At 40.0% G+C, this 17478-nt stretch overlaps 1 protein-coding gene and 1 pseudogene across 1 annotated transcript in view; one reads left to right on the top strand and one right to left on the bottom strand.

Annotated features, from left to right (window-relative positions):
• The window catches only part of FAM186A (family with sequence similarity 186 member A), a 142222-nt gene that overhangs the window by 72083 nt on the left and 52661 nt on the right, over positions 1-17478 (bottom strand). The window contains 3 exon segments of the mRNA XM_069092510.1: positions 33-2674; positions 3467-3643; positions 4645-4876. Of these exon segments, the coding sequence (XP_068948611.1) occupies positions 33-2674; positions 3467-3643; positions 4645-4876 (3051 nt within the window).
• On the top strand, positions 6265-9364 carry LOC138164604 (heat shock cognate 71 kDa protein pseudogene; annotated as a pseudogene).

Here is a 17478-nt window from a genome sequence, read left to right as displayed (position 1 = left end):
CCAGGTGTGGCAGGGGCCATTGGTGCTGGAGGCTGCCCAGTGGTTAAAGGTGGTATCAATGTTAGGGGCTTCCCAGGAGCAACAGAGCTCTGTGTTCCAACAGGTACTTGCAATGTTGGGGTGCCCCCAGGGACTGAAGAAGCCCATGATGTGGGAGTTTCCCCAGAGGTAGTAGGGTAGCTTAATATGGTGGTTTCCCCAAGTGTAGGAAGGCCCCATGATGTCAGGCTTTCCCCCAAGTCCATAGGGGCCCCTGATACTGGGCTTTCCTGAAAGACAGCTGGGGGCCAAGGTGTTTCTCCAGGGGCAGGCCCTAGTTGAGGCCCTGGGGGGAGTGTGGGTTTTATAGGGACTTCCTGATCAGGCAGAGAAGCTCCTCTTAGATCTGATGTGTCTTGTCCTGGAGTCACCTCATCCTTGGCACCTGGCATCATCTCTGAAAGGAGCTCCCCCACTGGAGCCATCAAGGATGGCTGCCGCCGAGTCTCCTGTGGCCCCCACTGTTGTGACTGTCTCTTAGCCTGCTGCTTTTGCTCCATTGCTTCCTTCAGTTTTCTCCACTCCTGGAACTTCTCTGGGAACAGGCTTCGAAGCTCCTCTTCTTGCTGCCGCATCTCCTGCAGCTGCAGCTCTACCTGTTCTTGATATTTTTGGGCTATTTGCTCCTTCCACCGTTCCAGCTCTTTCGGATCCAGCATTTTGTGCTGAGCCGCTTCCATGGCCCACCGCCTCTGCTTTTCCTCGTGCTCTCTCTCCTGCTTCCACCACTCCTGCTTCATTTCCAGCCACAGCTCCTCCTCCGCCTGCCACTGCCTCTGCTTCATCTCCCACCTCCTCTTCTCGTCCTGCCTCTTGAACCACGCGTTCTCTTCCTGCAGCTTTCTTTGTATCTGCTCTTGGGTCTCCTTCCAGAGGCGCCTCTCTTCCTGCAGTTGCTTTATGAACTGCATGCCTTGGTTCTTTGGGAAATGGGCGTCATCAGGCAGCTCAGAGTCCTTCTTGTCTTCCGGCTCCTCTCTGCGTTCGCGTCGGGACCTTCCCGCTTTCTCGCTAGTTTCCTCCTTCACCGGGTCGGCTTGAGCCAAGAGCACTTTGAGCATGTTGGACAGCATTGGATCTATTTTCTCACTCAGAAGTGAATGAGGTGGAAGCGGGGAGACTTTCTTCGAGGACTTAGCAAGCTCTCCAGGCTTCTCTTTTTTTTCTCTGTATTTCTTCAAGGTATTAGTCAGAAACTCGCCCATCTTTTGGAAATATTCTTCTATCTTATCCCTTACTATTTTTATTGACTTTTGAGCCTCTGGATTCTTTGACTGTGCATGGTCCTTAACTTCAATCTTGGAATCAGCTTTCCCTAGGCTGTCAATCTTCTGTTGCAGGAAAGACAGTAAGGCTTTCTGATAGTCCTGTAGGATTTGCTGCGATTCATCACTTTGCTCAGTCTCTAGCCCGGTCTTTTCCTTTTTTCCCTTTCCCTTTTTGGGGGCCTTTAGCTTAGCAGCCTGGTCAGCTTTACTTTCCCCCGCCATCTCTCCAGATGGGGATGATTCCCTGATCTGCAATACTCCTTCCTTCGGCAGTGAGATTTTCTTTCTCTCAGCTTGTGACTCTCCAAGTCTGGTTACACTTCCCACTTGATCCTCCTGAGCAGATGGGATTTCCTGGTATTTCTTTTTCTCTGGTGGCTCAAAGCGCTGCTCCCGGCGTTTGCCCAACTTAGAACTATCTGTCAAAAGGCCATATTCCCCCCTGCTTTCTTGGGATTTTGATTCAGGTACTGTTGTCTCCGAACTTACACTAATACTACTCCCTTTGGAGATCTGTAGCTTAGCCTGACCCACTGGGACACTTGTTGGAGACATGCCCTCAGTGGAAGGAGCTACAGAATGATCTTCAGGGATATCTTTGGAAGACTTTACTGGGGGTTTCCCAGGACTGGTAGGGGACACTGGCAACAAGGAAGATTTACTATCTGAAGATGAATCAACCTTGACTTTGCTTAGGTCCCATTTTACAGCAGTACCTCTGGCCAATCTTCTGCTTGAAGGCTCTCTCCTGGGGACTTCCAGGTATTCTGAAACTGAGGGCAGTTCTAGCTGTGACGATTCTGCAGATGAGACTGGCTCCTCAAATTCCTGCCTGATTTTTTCCTGAATTTTTAGTAGCATACTTCTCCTTTTTCTAATAGCTTCTTCTGAAGGTAAGCTTGCCCCTGCATTCGCCAAACTCAGCTGGTGTTCTAAATATGCTTTGGCCTGAAGAAGGTCCATGCATTTTTCTTCTTGATTTTGCAATTCTTTCTCAAGGGCCTCGTTTTTGTCACTGAGGATTTGTATTGTCCGCTGGAAGGTCTGTTTCTCCAGGCTGTAATACTCTTTTATTTCTGATCCCATGGTGGTACATTGGAAAATTAGATTTTTAATCTCTTGATTCTGGAACCCCAAAGCCTTGTGAAGGTTTGTTGTAGTTGAGGATATATATTTAATAGCATTAATTTCACCTTTGTTGAACATGTTTGAGCTGACAAGCTCCTGCAGCATGCCAAGGATTTCAGAAACTTTGTTGCTTGTCAGGATTTCTTCCTTGATCATTTGTTCTGGTTTTAAAGGAATTCCTGCTGCAGGTTTCCGAAGAACCTTTTCTCTCCAAGCTTTCCACATGGTACCTCTGGATGCTGAGAAACATCAGAGAAACAATAGGAAATGGATCTTATTTCTCACCTTGCCCTTCCATCCCCCCAGCACTGAACTCTCAATAATACAACTCATTTAGGGTTTAAGCCTAAACAAAGGACAAATCTAGCACGAGAGTCAGTTGAAGTTCTTTTATCTGTTCCATGAAAAAAAAAAAAATGGAAAAGGAGTAGGATCTCTATAAACCATAATGGCCTAGAATAGTAAGGGGTATGGTTGAATGGCCTTCACAAACTCTTTGAAATATAAACTGGGGACATAGCCTTGGCCTTAGGGTGAAGACTTGAGCCCTGTGAGCTTTGGAAGAAAGAGACACCAACGCAAGAATATAAAGTCTGACTGAGTTTGAGTGGTCATTAGGAAACAACCCTTGGAATAAACCATCAGCCCCATAGAAAGGATATTAAATGAAGAAAAACTCTTATCCCATAACCCATTAGAGGTATTGCTTCTATGGAGGTTGGAGCAAGAACCTAACTGGGTTCCAATCACCATGTATGAGGTTAGATATAGGGTTGACCCCCTTCCTGTGATGACAGGTGTCACTGAGAGTTACTCCAACACTCGGGATACCAGTTCTCTTCCCCAGATCATCTGTTCATGGAGTAGAAGGCAAAGAGTTGTACTGGCTCTCTTCAACTTAGATGTAGTTGAGATTCTTTGGAAATTCTAACTTTAGAGTTGGAAACTAATTTGGACACCATCGTATAAAGCATAAATTGTAGACAAAAAGCATATTATACTAAACAGTTTCAACTGCTTGAAGCACTTACCTAATTTTTTCTTGTATCTTTTCTTGTCTTTTAAGAAATAAATGCTAAAGGCAATCAGTGAATTGACATTAAGTTCAGCAGCACTGAGGGCCTCTGGCAAAGCATCTATTCTTGATAACCATTTGTAGTAATCTGCTTCACTTTGTTCACTGATGGTTGCCTCAGACAAAATGGAATCTTGAGAGAGTCAAAAGAAAAGGGTCAAAGACCTTCAAAGAGAAAGGGTTCATCTTGTTGACTAGCAACATAATATGAATAATAAATATAATGAACATAATAATATGAAATCGGACATGGACATTTTGAATTTACTTCTACCATGAGGCTTCTCCACATGTAAAAAGATAGACTAGGGGAAAGAAGATATTTAGACTAAAAAAAGTGAGTAATCATGTCTAGAACTGAGAATCAGATTTGGAAAGGATCTTGGAAATGTTAAGTCAAATCAATTTGGAATATTTCTTAGATTCCAGGAAGGACTATATCCTGGCCAAATGTTTTTTTCTTAATTTTATTTTTAAACTACAGTTTTAATCTAGCAATCATGCTCTCATTACATGAAAATTTTTACTGACAACTAACCTAAATGCCTCTCTTTACAGTTTTACCTCATTTCCTATTGTTATTTTTATCCTCATTAGTATGGAAAATAGTCATCAAATCCTGGAAAGTAACCCTTAACTTCTTCTGACCCTGGATAATACTATTTTATTCATCCTGTTCTAGTCTCTCTTCAAAAATTAACCCTTGGGGCGGCCAGGTAGCACAGCGAGTAAGAGCACCGGCTCTAGTGTTGAGAAGACCTGGAGATCGAATCCCGGGCTCAGACACTTAGCACCCACCCAGAAACACCTGGCCGTGTAACCTTGAGCAAGTTACTTAACCCCAATTGCTTAGGGGCGGCCAGGTGGCTCAGCGAGTAAGAGCACCAGCTCCAGTGTTGGGACGACCTGGACATCGAATCCCGGGCTCAGACAACCCAGCACCACACCCAGAAATAACTGGCCGTGTAACCTTGAGCAAGTTACTTAACCCTGATTGCTTAGTAAAAAAAATTAAAAAAAATTAACCCTTAACTTCTTCTGACCCTGAATAATACTAGTTTATCCAACCTGTTCTAGTCTCTATTCTTTGTTAAAACTATGGCTCATTTCTAAAACTCCCAGCTGTAAACTTACTCCAGTCTTCCAACCAGGCTAGAAGTTCAGCTAGAATTCTTTCCTTTACATCAGCAGACTTCATACTCTGGTGTATTTGTTCCAATGTGTTGATTCGATATTTTTGGAAATCTTGTTCTATCAAGGAGGAATCCTTCTTTTTTCTGAATGCATTCAGTTCAATATCTCCTTGGTAGCGATTTATGATTCGATTCACTTGCAGCATTATGTCATCAAGCTGTAATCTCATGTCCTACAGAAGCAGAAAGGGACAGCTGTAAACCAATAACCACTTTAAAAAGGACAAATTGGCAGGGTGTTTTGGACACCATTCTTTCAAGGGTTTCAGAAGAAATAAATTTTAAAACAATACATCTTTAATGTATTTTGCATGATTGCACATGTATGACCTGTATCAAATTGCTTATTGGGAGGGGCAGGTAGGTGGTGGAGTGAATAGAGCACTGGCCCCGGAGTCAGGAGGACCTGAGTTTAAATCCGGCCTCAGACACTTAACACTTACTAGCCATGTGACCTTGGGCAAATCACTTAACTGCAATTGCCCTGCCCTCCCCCCTCCAAAAAGCAAAAAAATATTTGCTTATTGTCTCAGGGAGGGTACGGGGGGGAGGGGGAAAGGAGAGAGAAAATTTGGAATTCAATTTTTTTCAGAACTGAATGTAACTGAATGTTAACTCCAAAATGTTAACTACAAACTCATGATAGAAAGGGATATCCACATATCCAGAGAAAGAACTATAAAGTCTGAATACAGACTGAAACAAACTACTTGCTCTCTCTCTTTTGTTTTTTGTTTTATTTCATTCCTTCTTTCTTGTTGTTCACTCCATTGGTTATAATTATTCTTTACAACTTGACTAATGTTTAATGTGAAGGTATTTGTAGAACCTATATCAGATTGCATGCCACCATGGGGTTGGGGGGAGGAGAAAATTTGGAACTCAAGGGATTGTGGAACTGAAAGTTGTACACTAAAAGTAAATTATAAATTTTAAAAACATATTTTTTAAAATGAGTGTTAAAATTGTCTTTATATATAACTGGGCAAAGTGTTATTTTTTAAAAGTCCGTCTTCTACTAGGTCTTTCAGATTCTTTCAATGAAATGAAGCTAAGTAAAATGAGAAAAATGAGCAGAACCTGGAGAACAATTTTTATAATAACAACACTGCAAAGACAAACGACTTCAAAAAACTCTGATCAATGCAATGACCAACCACCATTCCAAAGAACTAATGGTGTACTCTGCTACCTATTTCCTGACAGAGAAGTGATAGACACAAGATGCAGAGCGAGACATATATCTTTGGACTTGGCCAATGCAGAAAATTGTTTAACTATGAATATTTGTTAAAAAGTATTTTGATGAACATAGTATGGCAGAAATTGGGCATAGACCAATATCTAACACCGTACACCAAAATAAAGTCCAAATGGGGGCGTGATCTAGATATAAAGGCTGATACTGTAAGCAATCTGGAAGAGCAAGGGATAGTTTACCTGTCAGATCTATGGAGAGGGGAAGACTTCATGACAAAACAAGAGTTATAGAGCATTATAAAATGCAAAATGGATAATTTTGATTACATTAAATTGAAAAACTTCTGTACAAATAAAGCCAATGTTACCAAGATTAAGAGGGAAGTGTAACGGGGTAAGAATTTTTACAACCAGTGTCTCTGATAAAGGCCTCATTTCTAAAATATACAAAGAATTGAGTTGAATCTATAAGAATACAAGCCACTCCCCAATTGATAAATAAATGGTCAAAGAATATGAACAGGCAATTCTCAGAAGATGAAATTAAAGATATCTATAAGCATATGAAAAAATGTTCTAGATCACTATTGATTAGAGAAATGCAAATCAAAACAACTCTGAGGTACCACATCTTACCAGCCAGATTGGCTAAGATGACTAAACAGGAAAATGATAAATGCTGGAGAGGATATGGAAAAATTGGAACACTAATGTATTGTTGGTGTAGTTGTGAACCAATCCAGCCATTCTGGAGAGCAATCCAGAACTGTATCCAAAGAGCTATAAATAAGTGTATACCCTTTGACCCAGCAATACCACTTCTAGGGTTATATCCCAAAGAGATCAGAGAAGTGGGAGGAGAACCCATATATACAAAAATATTTATAGCAGCTCTTTTTGTGGTGGCAAAGAATTGGAAATCAAGGGGATGCCCATCAATTGGGGAATGGCTGAACAAGTTGTGGTATATGAATGTAATGGAATACTACTGTGCTATAAGAAATGAGGAGTAGATGGATTTCATAATAAACTGGAGAGAGACTTAAACAATATGATGCTGAGCGAGAAGAGCAGAACCAAGAGAAATCTCGACACAATCACAGACACAAAATATGTGTGACAACTAACTTCAGTAGACTGGGCTCCTCTCAGCAATGTAAGGTTATAAGACAATTAAAGACTCATGATTGAAAGAGATATCCATATCCAGAGAAAGAGTTGCAGAGTCTGAATGCAGATTGAAACAAACTACTTGCTGTTTCTTTTTCTTGTTTTGTTTCCTCTTTCCCAATGACCATTTCATCAGTTATAATCCTTCTTTACAACCTGACTAATGATTAATGTGAAGACATTTGTAGATCCTGTATTCGAGTGCATGCTGCCATGGGGGAAGGAGGGGAGAAAGGGAGGGAGAGAAAATTTGAAACTCAAGGGACTGTGGAACTGAATGTTGTAAACTAAAGGTAAATAAACAAATCAATTTAATTTTTTTAAAGTATTTTGTTGCTACTCAGTGCAGCAGCAGCCCTTCTTTCTCCACAGTGGTCAGTTACGACCCCCGACTCCCCAGCAACCATATTGAAGGGACCCACAGTTGGCATTGATCTTGGCACCACTTACTCCTGTGTGGGAGTCTTTCAACACAGGAAAGTGGAGGTCATTGCTAATGATCAAGTAAACAGGACCACCTGAAGCTACATCACCTTCACTGACACAAAATGTTTAATTGGTGATGCTGCAAAGAATCAAGTTGCAATGAACCCCACCAACACAATTTTTGATGCCAAACATCTTATTGGTCACAGATTTGATGATGAAGTTGTACAGTTAGACATGAAGCATTGGCCTTTTATGGTGGTGAATGACACAGGCAGGCCTAAGGTCCAAGTGGAGTACAAAGGGGAGACCAAAAGTTTCTATCCAGAAGTATCTTCTATGGTCTTGACCAAGATGAAAGAAATTGCTGAAGCTTACCTTGGGAAGACTGTCACAAATGCTGTGGTCACAGTACCAGCCTATTTCAATGATTCCCAATGTCAGGCCACCAAAGATGCTGGAACCATAGCTGGTCTCAATGTGCCAATGTGCGAATCATCAATGAGCCAACTGCTGCTGCTGTTGTTTATAGCTTGGACAAAAAGGCTGGTGCAGAGAGAAATTTGTTTATCTTTGACTTTGGAGGTGCTACTTTCAATGTCTCTGTTCTTATCATTGAAGATGGCATCTTTGAGGTCAAGTCCACAGCTGGGGACACCCACTTGGGTGGGGACAACTCTGACAACCAAATGGTTAACCATTTCATTGCCGAGTTCAAGAGAAAACACAAGAAGGACATCAGTGAGAACAAGAGGGTTGTTTGTCATCTTCAAACTGCTTGCGAACATGCAAAGCATGCCCTCCCTTCCAGTATCCAGGCCAGTATTGAGATTGACTCCCTCTATGAAGGTATTGACTTCTATACATCAATCACCCAAGCCCATTTTGAAGAGCTGAATGCTAATCTCTTCCATGGCATGCTGGACCCTGTGGAGAAGGCCTTAAGAGATGCCAAAGTAGATAAGTCACAGATTTATGACATCATCCTAGTGCGTGGTTCCACTCAAATATCCAAAATCCAGAAGCTTTTGCAAGACTTCTTCAATGGCAAGGAGCTCAACAAGAGTATCAGTTCTGATGAGGCTGTTGCTTATGATGTAGTTGTCCAGGCTGCCATTTTGTCTGGAGAAATCTGTTTTGTCTGAGAATGTGCAGGACTTGCTGCTGTTGGATGTCACTCCTCTTTCCCTTGGAATAGAAACTGCTGGTGGAGTTATGACTGTTCCGATCTAACGTAATACCACCATTCCCCCCAAGCAGACACAGACCTTTACCACCTATTCAGACAACAAGCCTGGTGTGCTTATTCAGGTTTATGAAGGTGAGAGAGTAATGACAAAGGATAACAACCTACTTGGCAAATTTGAGCTCACAGGAATCCTCCAAGCACTCAGGGGTGTCCTCAGATTGAAGTAACATTTGACATTGATGCAAATGGCATCCTCAATGTTTCTACAGTGGATAGGAGCACAGGCAAGGAGAACAAGATCACCATCACCAATGATAAAGGACGTCTGAGTAAAGAAAACGTTGAGTGTATGGTCCAGAAGGCCAAGAAATACCAGGCTGAGGATGAAAAGCAGAGACACAAGGGGTCTTCCAAGAATTCTCTTGAATCTTATGCTTTCAACATGAAAGCAACCGTAGAGGATGAAAAACTGCAGGGCAAAATTGGTGATGAAGACAAACAGAAGATCCTTGACAAATGTAATGAAATAATCAGTTGGCTGGATAAGAACCAGCCTGCTGAGAAGGAAGAATTTGAGCATCAGCGGAAAAAATTGGAGAAGAGTGAGAGGGGCATGTCAGGAGGCATGCCTTGTGGGTTTCCTGGAGATAAAGTGCTGTGGGAACCACTCCCATAAAGTCACTCATAGGTTAGGTGTCCCAACTTGATGACTATGCCAGGTTAGTATGAAGTGAAATTTGGAAACAAAATTTCAAAGACAAACAACTTTGAAAAACATAACTCTGGTCAATGCAATGACAACCATGATTCCAGAGAACTGATAAGGAAGCATATTTTTTGAGACCAAATTCCAAAAACTATAGCTCACAGGCCCCTAACAGTGTGATTATAGTCAGCCAGAGGACACAATTAACTCAAATCAAAACTATTTATTAAGATAGGACCCTCAGAACAGGAACTGTAAAACATTCTCCCCAGAAATCTAGGACAAACTCTCCCAAATGCACACAGTTTCAAGCGCAAGAGTCGAAACACACACGAAGTACAGCAGTAGAGAGGAATATAAGTGGGAAACATGTATGACTAAGACAATTTGCTGTTTCACTGTTGCAGGGCTCCTGTATTCTTATTTCTAATTTTTTTCTTTATTTTGTATTTATACATATATATTATAAAGCATTATTTAATTTTATATTTCTTTATTTTTTTTTTTCATGTTGCTCTCCCAGGCTCAGTCTCTATGCTTGGCATATCACTTGTCTAGACTCTGGATAGGTGACCTCTAGGCCACAGTATCTCCTACACGGTGTGAGTAGCTCTGATGCAAAATGTCAAGACTGAAGATGAACATCTATAGGTATACAGTACTATAGAAATAGTTTGGGGGGGGGGGCCAAGATGGTGGAGTAGAAACAGGACTTCCATGGGGCTCCCGCTTCCACCTCCTCCAATACAAGTAAAAAATTACTCTAAACAAACTTTAGAGATACAAAACCCACAAAGTAACAGAGAGAAATTAACCTCCTGCTGTTGGTTGATCATCTGTGCTGGGGCTTAGTGGTCCCTCACTGGTTTACCCAGACACCAGTGCTGGACTGTACTCCCCTTTTACCCAGGTGAGACAGATTTTTCCTGTAGTCCTTTTCAGTTATCTTAGGCTATAAAATTGTTTTGACCCATCCTTTTGTGGTTCTGTTGTTCCAATAATTTGTTCTGAGGCATGATTTAAAGTTGTTTCAAGGGAAACTGGGCACTTTCCTGCCTTTACTATATTGGCTCTGCCTCCACTTCTAATATTCTTCTACATTGTCCTCAGCATGGAGTAACATCTTTTCAATCCATTGTAATAGTCTATCATATAGTACTTTCAAAATAAGGGAAGGGAATAATACATTTATCTCAACTGTGAAGAGGAAGAAAGCATAATCTATTCAACAAATGGAATAAATTATTGGGGATAAAAGTCTGTTGCACTAGGATGAGAGCAGAGCACAGTCCACTGCAGGTAACACCCTCACAAGGTGAGGCCAAGCCTTAGGGTCAACTGAATCCTCCACTATTATAGTTTTGCTATCTATTTCCACTTGTGATGCAATTAGCTTTTCCTTCAAAAAAAATTTTTTTCCTTCAAAAATTTGGATACAATAGAATTTGGATGCATATGGATTTTGTACTGATATTATTTTATTATCTATGGTACTTTTTATTATAGTTTACCTGTTTATTTTAATTAAATTTTACTTAAATCTATTTTAGTTTTTACTTTGAGATCACAACTGCTATCCTCACTTTTTTTTGCATCAGTTGAACATCATAAATTCTATTCTGGCCCTTTATTTTTACCCTGTATTTATCTCTCATTTTAAAATGTGTTTCTGGGGCAGCCAGGTAGCACAGCAAGTAAGAGCACCGGCTCCAGTGTTGAGAAGACCTGGAGATCGAATCCCAGGCTCAGACACTTAGCACCCACCCAGAAACACCTGGCCGTGTAACCTTGAGCAAGTTACTTAATCCCAATTGCTTAGGGGTGGCCAGGTGGCTCAGCGAGTAAGAGCACCGGCTCCAGTGTCGGGATGACCTGGATCAAATCTGGGCTCAGATACTCAGCACCACACCCAGAAATAACTGGCCGTGTAACCTTGAGCAAGTTACTTAACCCTGATTGCTTAAAAAAAAATGTGTTTCTTATAAGCAACTGATCAGATTCTGTTTTTTAACACATTCTGCTACCCATTTCCATTTTATAGGTGGGTTAATCCCATGCACATTCAAAGTTATAATTACTAGTTGCATATTTCCCTTCATCTTAGTTTTCCTCACTGTTTATTCTCTCCTCCTTTTACCCTATCCCTCCTCAAATATCTATTTTGCTTCTAATCACTGCCTCACTAATTTATACCCCTTCTAAGAATCCCCCCCTTAACCTCATCCCTTACCATCCTATTCCTTTATCTACCCATCCTTCTAGGAGTCCCTCCCTTATCTTCTTCCGTCATTCTCCTATTTTTTTGTCAGTCAAGAAGACTTTTAACTCAGTTCTGATGAGAATAAGATTCTAGCACAATCAATCCTTTTCCCCCTCCTACCTCCACTGTAGCAGTTCTTCCATTCACACCTTATTTGTATGAGATAATTGCTCCATTTTAACTCTCTCTACCCAGTTTTATTTTTTAGGATCATCCTCTCATACTCATCTCAATCCTAAGCCTTCTATCTAGGTATGGTCTTTTAATCTACTCATGTTAATGATAACATTCTAAAGAGTTACAGATAGCATTTTCACATATAAGAAGTAAACAGTTTGACCTCATTAAATCTCTTATAATTGGTCTTTAATGTTCACCTTCTTAAATTTCTCCTGAATCTTTTTTTTTGGAGGGGGAGACAATTGGGGTTAAGTGACTTGCTCATGGTCACATCTCTAGTAAGTGTCTGAGGCTGGATTTGAATTCAGGTCCTCCTAACTCCAAGGCCAGTGGTCCACCTAGTTGCCCCTTTCTTAATCTTACAGATCAAATTTTCCATTCAGTTCTAGTCTTTTCAACACAAATACCTGAAAGTCCTTTAATTCATTAAACATTCATTTTTTTCTCCATGTTGGATTACACTCAGCTTTGCTAGGTAAGTAAAGCCCAGCTCCTTTGCTCTTTGGAATATGATGTTCAGTCTTTTAATGTAGAAGTTTCTAAATCTTGTGTTATCCCAGTGCCACAGTAAATTGTTTTTTTTTTCAAATTTTCTAGTTTCCTGTAGAACTTTCTTCTTGATCTAATCTTTGAAACTTGGCTAAAATGTTCCTGTGAGTTTTAATCTTGGGATCTCTTTCAGGTGATGATTGGTAGATTTTTTCTATTTCTATTTTACCCTCTTGTCCTAAAACTTCAGGGCAATTTTCCCTAATTTCTTGAAGTATAGTGTCTAGACTCTTTTGTTAAAGACAAATCGTAACTTTCAGGTAGTCTAATGGTTTTTTATATTGTCTCTACTTGATCTGTTCTCCAGGTCACTTGTTTTTCCAATAAGATATTTCACATTCTCTTCTATTTTTTCATTCTTTTGATTTTGTTTTATCCTTTCTTGGTGTCTTATAACATCATTAGCTTCCCCTTGCCCAATTCTAATTTTTAATGAGTTATTTTCTTCCATAAGTTTTTAGATCTCCTTTTCCAGTTGGTTGACTTTTCATAATTTTCTTGATTTTCTTGCATTACTCTAATTTTTTTTTCCTCATCCTCTCTTATTTGATTTTTAAAGTTCTTTTTAAGCTCTTCCAAAAACTCTTTTTGGGCTTGTGTGACCATTTTACATTTTTCTCTGAAGTAGAAGTAGATGTTTTAATTCCACTCTCTTCTTCTGAGGATGAACCTAGATCTTCTCTATCACTACAGAAGCCATCGATGGTTAGGTTGTTTCTCTTTTGCTTACTCATTTTTTTTTTAGTGTTTTATTTTTGGCTGTTAACTTTGTTAAAATTGGGCTGTAGTCCAGAGGTATGGGGTATTATGTCTCAGGCTTCAAGTTTTTTTATGCTGTTTTCTCAGCTCTATCTGGGAGCTGATCTCAGGTATTCCTCACTACCCCTAAGCCACAGACAAGGTTCCCAGCAACATTTTCACTGCAAATGCTCTTGTTCCCTGCGGTTTGTTCTGTGACTACAAACTTCAACTCAGCCTTCTGCCCTGGAACCATAACCAGGGACTCTGCCCTTCTGTGAGTGCCCACAGCCAGCAGGGTCTCCGCCCCTCTGCAATCTCACTTGAAGGTGTATGCTCCCTCCTCTTCTTCTGTTCAAGGACCTCCTCTGGTAAGCCTACCTGGAACAGGCATCCAGCACTGGTAGAGGGCCCTTCAATTTTTCCCTGATCAGCCATCTGACCTCCATGATGTGAAAGTTCCTGAAGCTGAGGCTGCTCCCCAGAGCTGCTTGTTTATTGATTCAGTAGTATCTGCCTGGAGGTATCTGCACTTCAATCAGGCCAAACTATGGCCTTTGGAAGTTTGGGTCTTTCCTAAGGTCCTTCCAAGTCGTCTTATGCAAACTACTTTTCTCCAACTTTTTATTATTTTTGCCACTCAAAGTTCTTTGAGATGTTAACTTATTTGTGAGGGAATTTGGGAGAGTCAGATAATTTCCTGCCTTGTTTCACCATCTTCCCAGAGTCTAATGGACTCTTAATTGACAAATCTAATAACCTTTCCTCAATCTTTCTTGACCTTTCTGAAATGTTGGACACTGCTGATCACCCTCATTTCCTCAATACTCTCTTCTCTCTAGGCTTTAATGATACCGCTCTCTTGCTTGTCCTATCTATCTGACCACTCTTCCTTAATCCCCTTTGCCCAGTAACTGTACAAGTCCTCCAAGGCTCTGCTGTGGGTTCTTCTCCCTCTACACTTTGTCACTTGGATCTCATCATCTTCAATTATCATCTCTATGCAAACGCGTCATCCCATTCTCCAACTTCTCATTACATCTCAAACTGGATATCTCATATTCATCTTAAACTGAACATGTCCAAAACTGAATTCGTTAAAACTTCTCTTCTTCCTAACTTCCCTATCATGATCCAGAGTACCACTATCCTCCCAGTCACCCAGTCACCAAGTTTACAACTAGGTCCTTTACTCCTTACTCTTCCTTCTCACAACTGATCTATTTACAAAGGCCTATAAATTCCACCTTGGAGATATTTCTCATATGTGGCCCCTTCTTTCTGCTGACACTGGGCAGGTCATCTTCACATCTTGTTTAGACTATTACATTAGCCTTCTGGTTGGGCTCCCTGCCATAAATCTCTCTCAACTCCAGTCCTTCCTTCACTCAGTTTCCTAAAGTACAGGTCTCTCCTTGTCATCTCTCTCCACCAGTCAGCTCCAATGACTCTTTATTATCAAAATATTATCAAATATAAATCCTTTAGGTTTTCAAAGTCCTTCATTACCTGACCCCATCCCACCATTCCAGTCTTCTTGGACTTCTCTCCCTTCCATGTACACTATGGTCTAGTAACATTGTCCTCCATCATATTCCTCTCACAAGACACTCCATCTCCAAACTCCAGGAATTTTCACTGTCTATTCCTCTATGCTTGGAATGTTCTCCCTACTCACTTATGTCTCCTGGCTTTCTTGGCTTCAAGTCTCAGTTAAAGTTCACCTTCTGCAAGAAGCCTTTCCTGATTCCCCTTAATATTAACTACTTTTCCTCTGAGATTATTTCCAGTTTATCCTTTACAGATGGTTTGTATATACTGTTTGCATGCTATATACCCATTTGAATGTGAACTCTTTGAAGTCAAGGACTATTTTGCATTTCTCTGTACCCCCATACTTAGCACAGTCTTTGGTACATTAAAAATATTCAATAAATGTATTTATTTATATAAAAGTATTTAATAAATTGATGACCATAAGGTAATGAAACAAGACCAATATTTTATATACACAAATATAGATATATTATATATGTATATACATACATACATACATACATATGTATGTGTATGACATGAGCTAACATCCACTTCATCTAAAAGGTTTCATATGATAGATATCTAACAATTACTAGATGAGAATTGTGAGGGAATTGAAGGAATTGGAACAGCAAGTGTTTAATTGTGGGAATTGAGTGAATCGTACTGATTCCATCTTGTGACTTAATTCTGGAGCTAGCTCAGTTCCCTTTCTATTCATTTATGAATTTTGTATAACTTCTGTCTTGTAAGAAAATTTTATTCAATTGTGGGAATTAGGAGAAAACGTTATTGCATTGTTTGAACCTAGCCCTGCATGGCTGAGAAAACTGGGCCACCTTTACTTGCTACTTAGAGACACTTAACTAAGCATCTAGGTTATACTGACCAGAAACTCAGTCAAATCCAAAGATTGATACAAGTTTTCTCATAATTGTACATGTCAAGCAACCCATATGTCTTATCTGAAAACTGGCCCTGCACTGGTCTATCATCTACTGCTTCTATGTTCATTTAATGGTTCTTGGGAGGTTGATTGATGCTTGGGAGGTTGGAAGGGAGAAGGGAAATGGAACCTTTTTCTGAATTCAGAGAATTGTACTTCTTCACTCTCCCCCTCCCAACCTGGAAAGTCTCAAATCTTTCATCCACTTAGAAATCAAATTACCTACTGTTGTATTGTTTCCTTTTAATTAACTGGCCTTATTTGATTAATTGTTTTTAATGTATAAAAGTCCATTTCATTGTGTATTCACGGTCTAGGCCTAGGCTGAGGTCTGGTCTCAATTTGTTGGGCAATTGGCATGCATTGCTTAATAAATAGATATGCTCAGAAGATCAAATCTTTGTTTTCTTGGTCATTTCATCTTTCACCCACCATAATAAAAGGGAATATACACATTTCTGACTATTACAAAACTTGACTATGTGCTAAAGCATAAAAACCTGATAAGCAAATGCAGAAAAAAGAGAGAAATATTAAATAAATCATTTTCTAACTACCTTGCAATGAAAATCGAATCAATTAATAAAGGGCAGGTATTCATATATTGTTGAATGGAGTTAAGAGGAAATCATGGGGGTGTCTAGGTGGTGCAGTGAGTAAAGTACCAGCCCTGGAGTCAGGAAGACCTGAGTTCAGTTCTGGCCTCAGATACTTAACACCCACACAAAAGGAAACTAGCCGTGTAACCTTGGGCAAGTTACTTAACCCCAATTGACCTCCAAAAAGGCAAAAAAAAAAAAAAAAAGAGGAAATCACGAAACCAGCTTGCAAATTTATGTTATGTAATCTCACCTGGTCTCTCGGGAAAGCAGTCATTCTAGTCCTTAACTGATTCACCATTCTACTCTTTATAGGAGCTATTCTCAAACCTTCTCACCTTACCTTAAGCCTCCCATAGCTGTTGGTTTCTCTTGGTTTCAGTCCCTTTGCTTTATGCTGAGAAAAATTTTGTACCAAAAAAATTGGGGTCATTCACCCTCTTCTCTTACATTCCTTATCTCATGTCACTGAGGCATCTCCCTAAACATCTCCTACATTCTGGTGTCAGATGAAAAGGTAGTACTTCTCTCTGCCAAGGGCAATTGTCTACATTCACCCTTGATCATTTCCCCTTCTTTCTTCTCTAGAAGACTGCCCTGACAATAATCTCTACTCTTACTTTTGCCTTCAATTACTTCCTACTCCTATCTATTACTGTAAAAAAAAAAAAAGTATAACCAGGCAAGACAAATTTCCTCATTGACCACGTCCAAAATAAATGTATCATTTTGAACCTTATATCCATTATCAACCTATCAGCAAGGGGTTGCATACTTCATCATCAGTACCCAGTTCTGTTTGGTCATTGCCTGGATCAAAATTCTTAAGTTGCGGGGATCAAATCTGGGCTCAGATACTTAGCACCACACCCAAAAATAACTGGCCGTGTAACCTTGAGCAAGTTACTTCCCCGATTGCTTTAAAAAAAAAATTCTTAAGTTGAAAGAATTAAGTTGTTTTTTCTTTACAATGCTGTTCTTACTATATAAATTGATTTCATGATTCTACTCATCTCACTGGGCAACAGTTCACCATGTCTAACCAAATTTCTTTGAAACTGTCCCTTTCATCATTTAGGACATAATAATATTTTAATATGTATATCATAATTTGTTCAGTCATTCCCTAATTATTAGACACCCCCTTTGCCTCCATAAAGTATATCTACAAATATTTTGGACCTATAGGTATTTTCTTTTCTTTGATCTCTTTAGGGTATTGAACTAGTTGTGGTATCACTAGGGCATGCACAGTTTATGAGTTTTTTAATTT

This window comes from Petaurus breviceps, unplaced genomic scaffold (assembly GCF_028583685.1).
Source record: "Petaurus breviceps papuanus isolate PSGF00001 unplaced genomic scaffold, PetGlider_PUasm1.0 191, whole genome shotgun sequence".
Classification (NCBI taxonomy): domain Eukaryota; kingdom Metazoa; phylum Chordata; class Mammalia; order Diprotodontia; family Petauridae; genus Petaurus; species Petaurus breviceps.
This window is presented reverse-complemented; position numbering and strand designations above follow the sequence as displayed.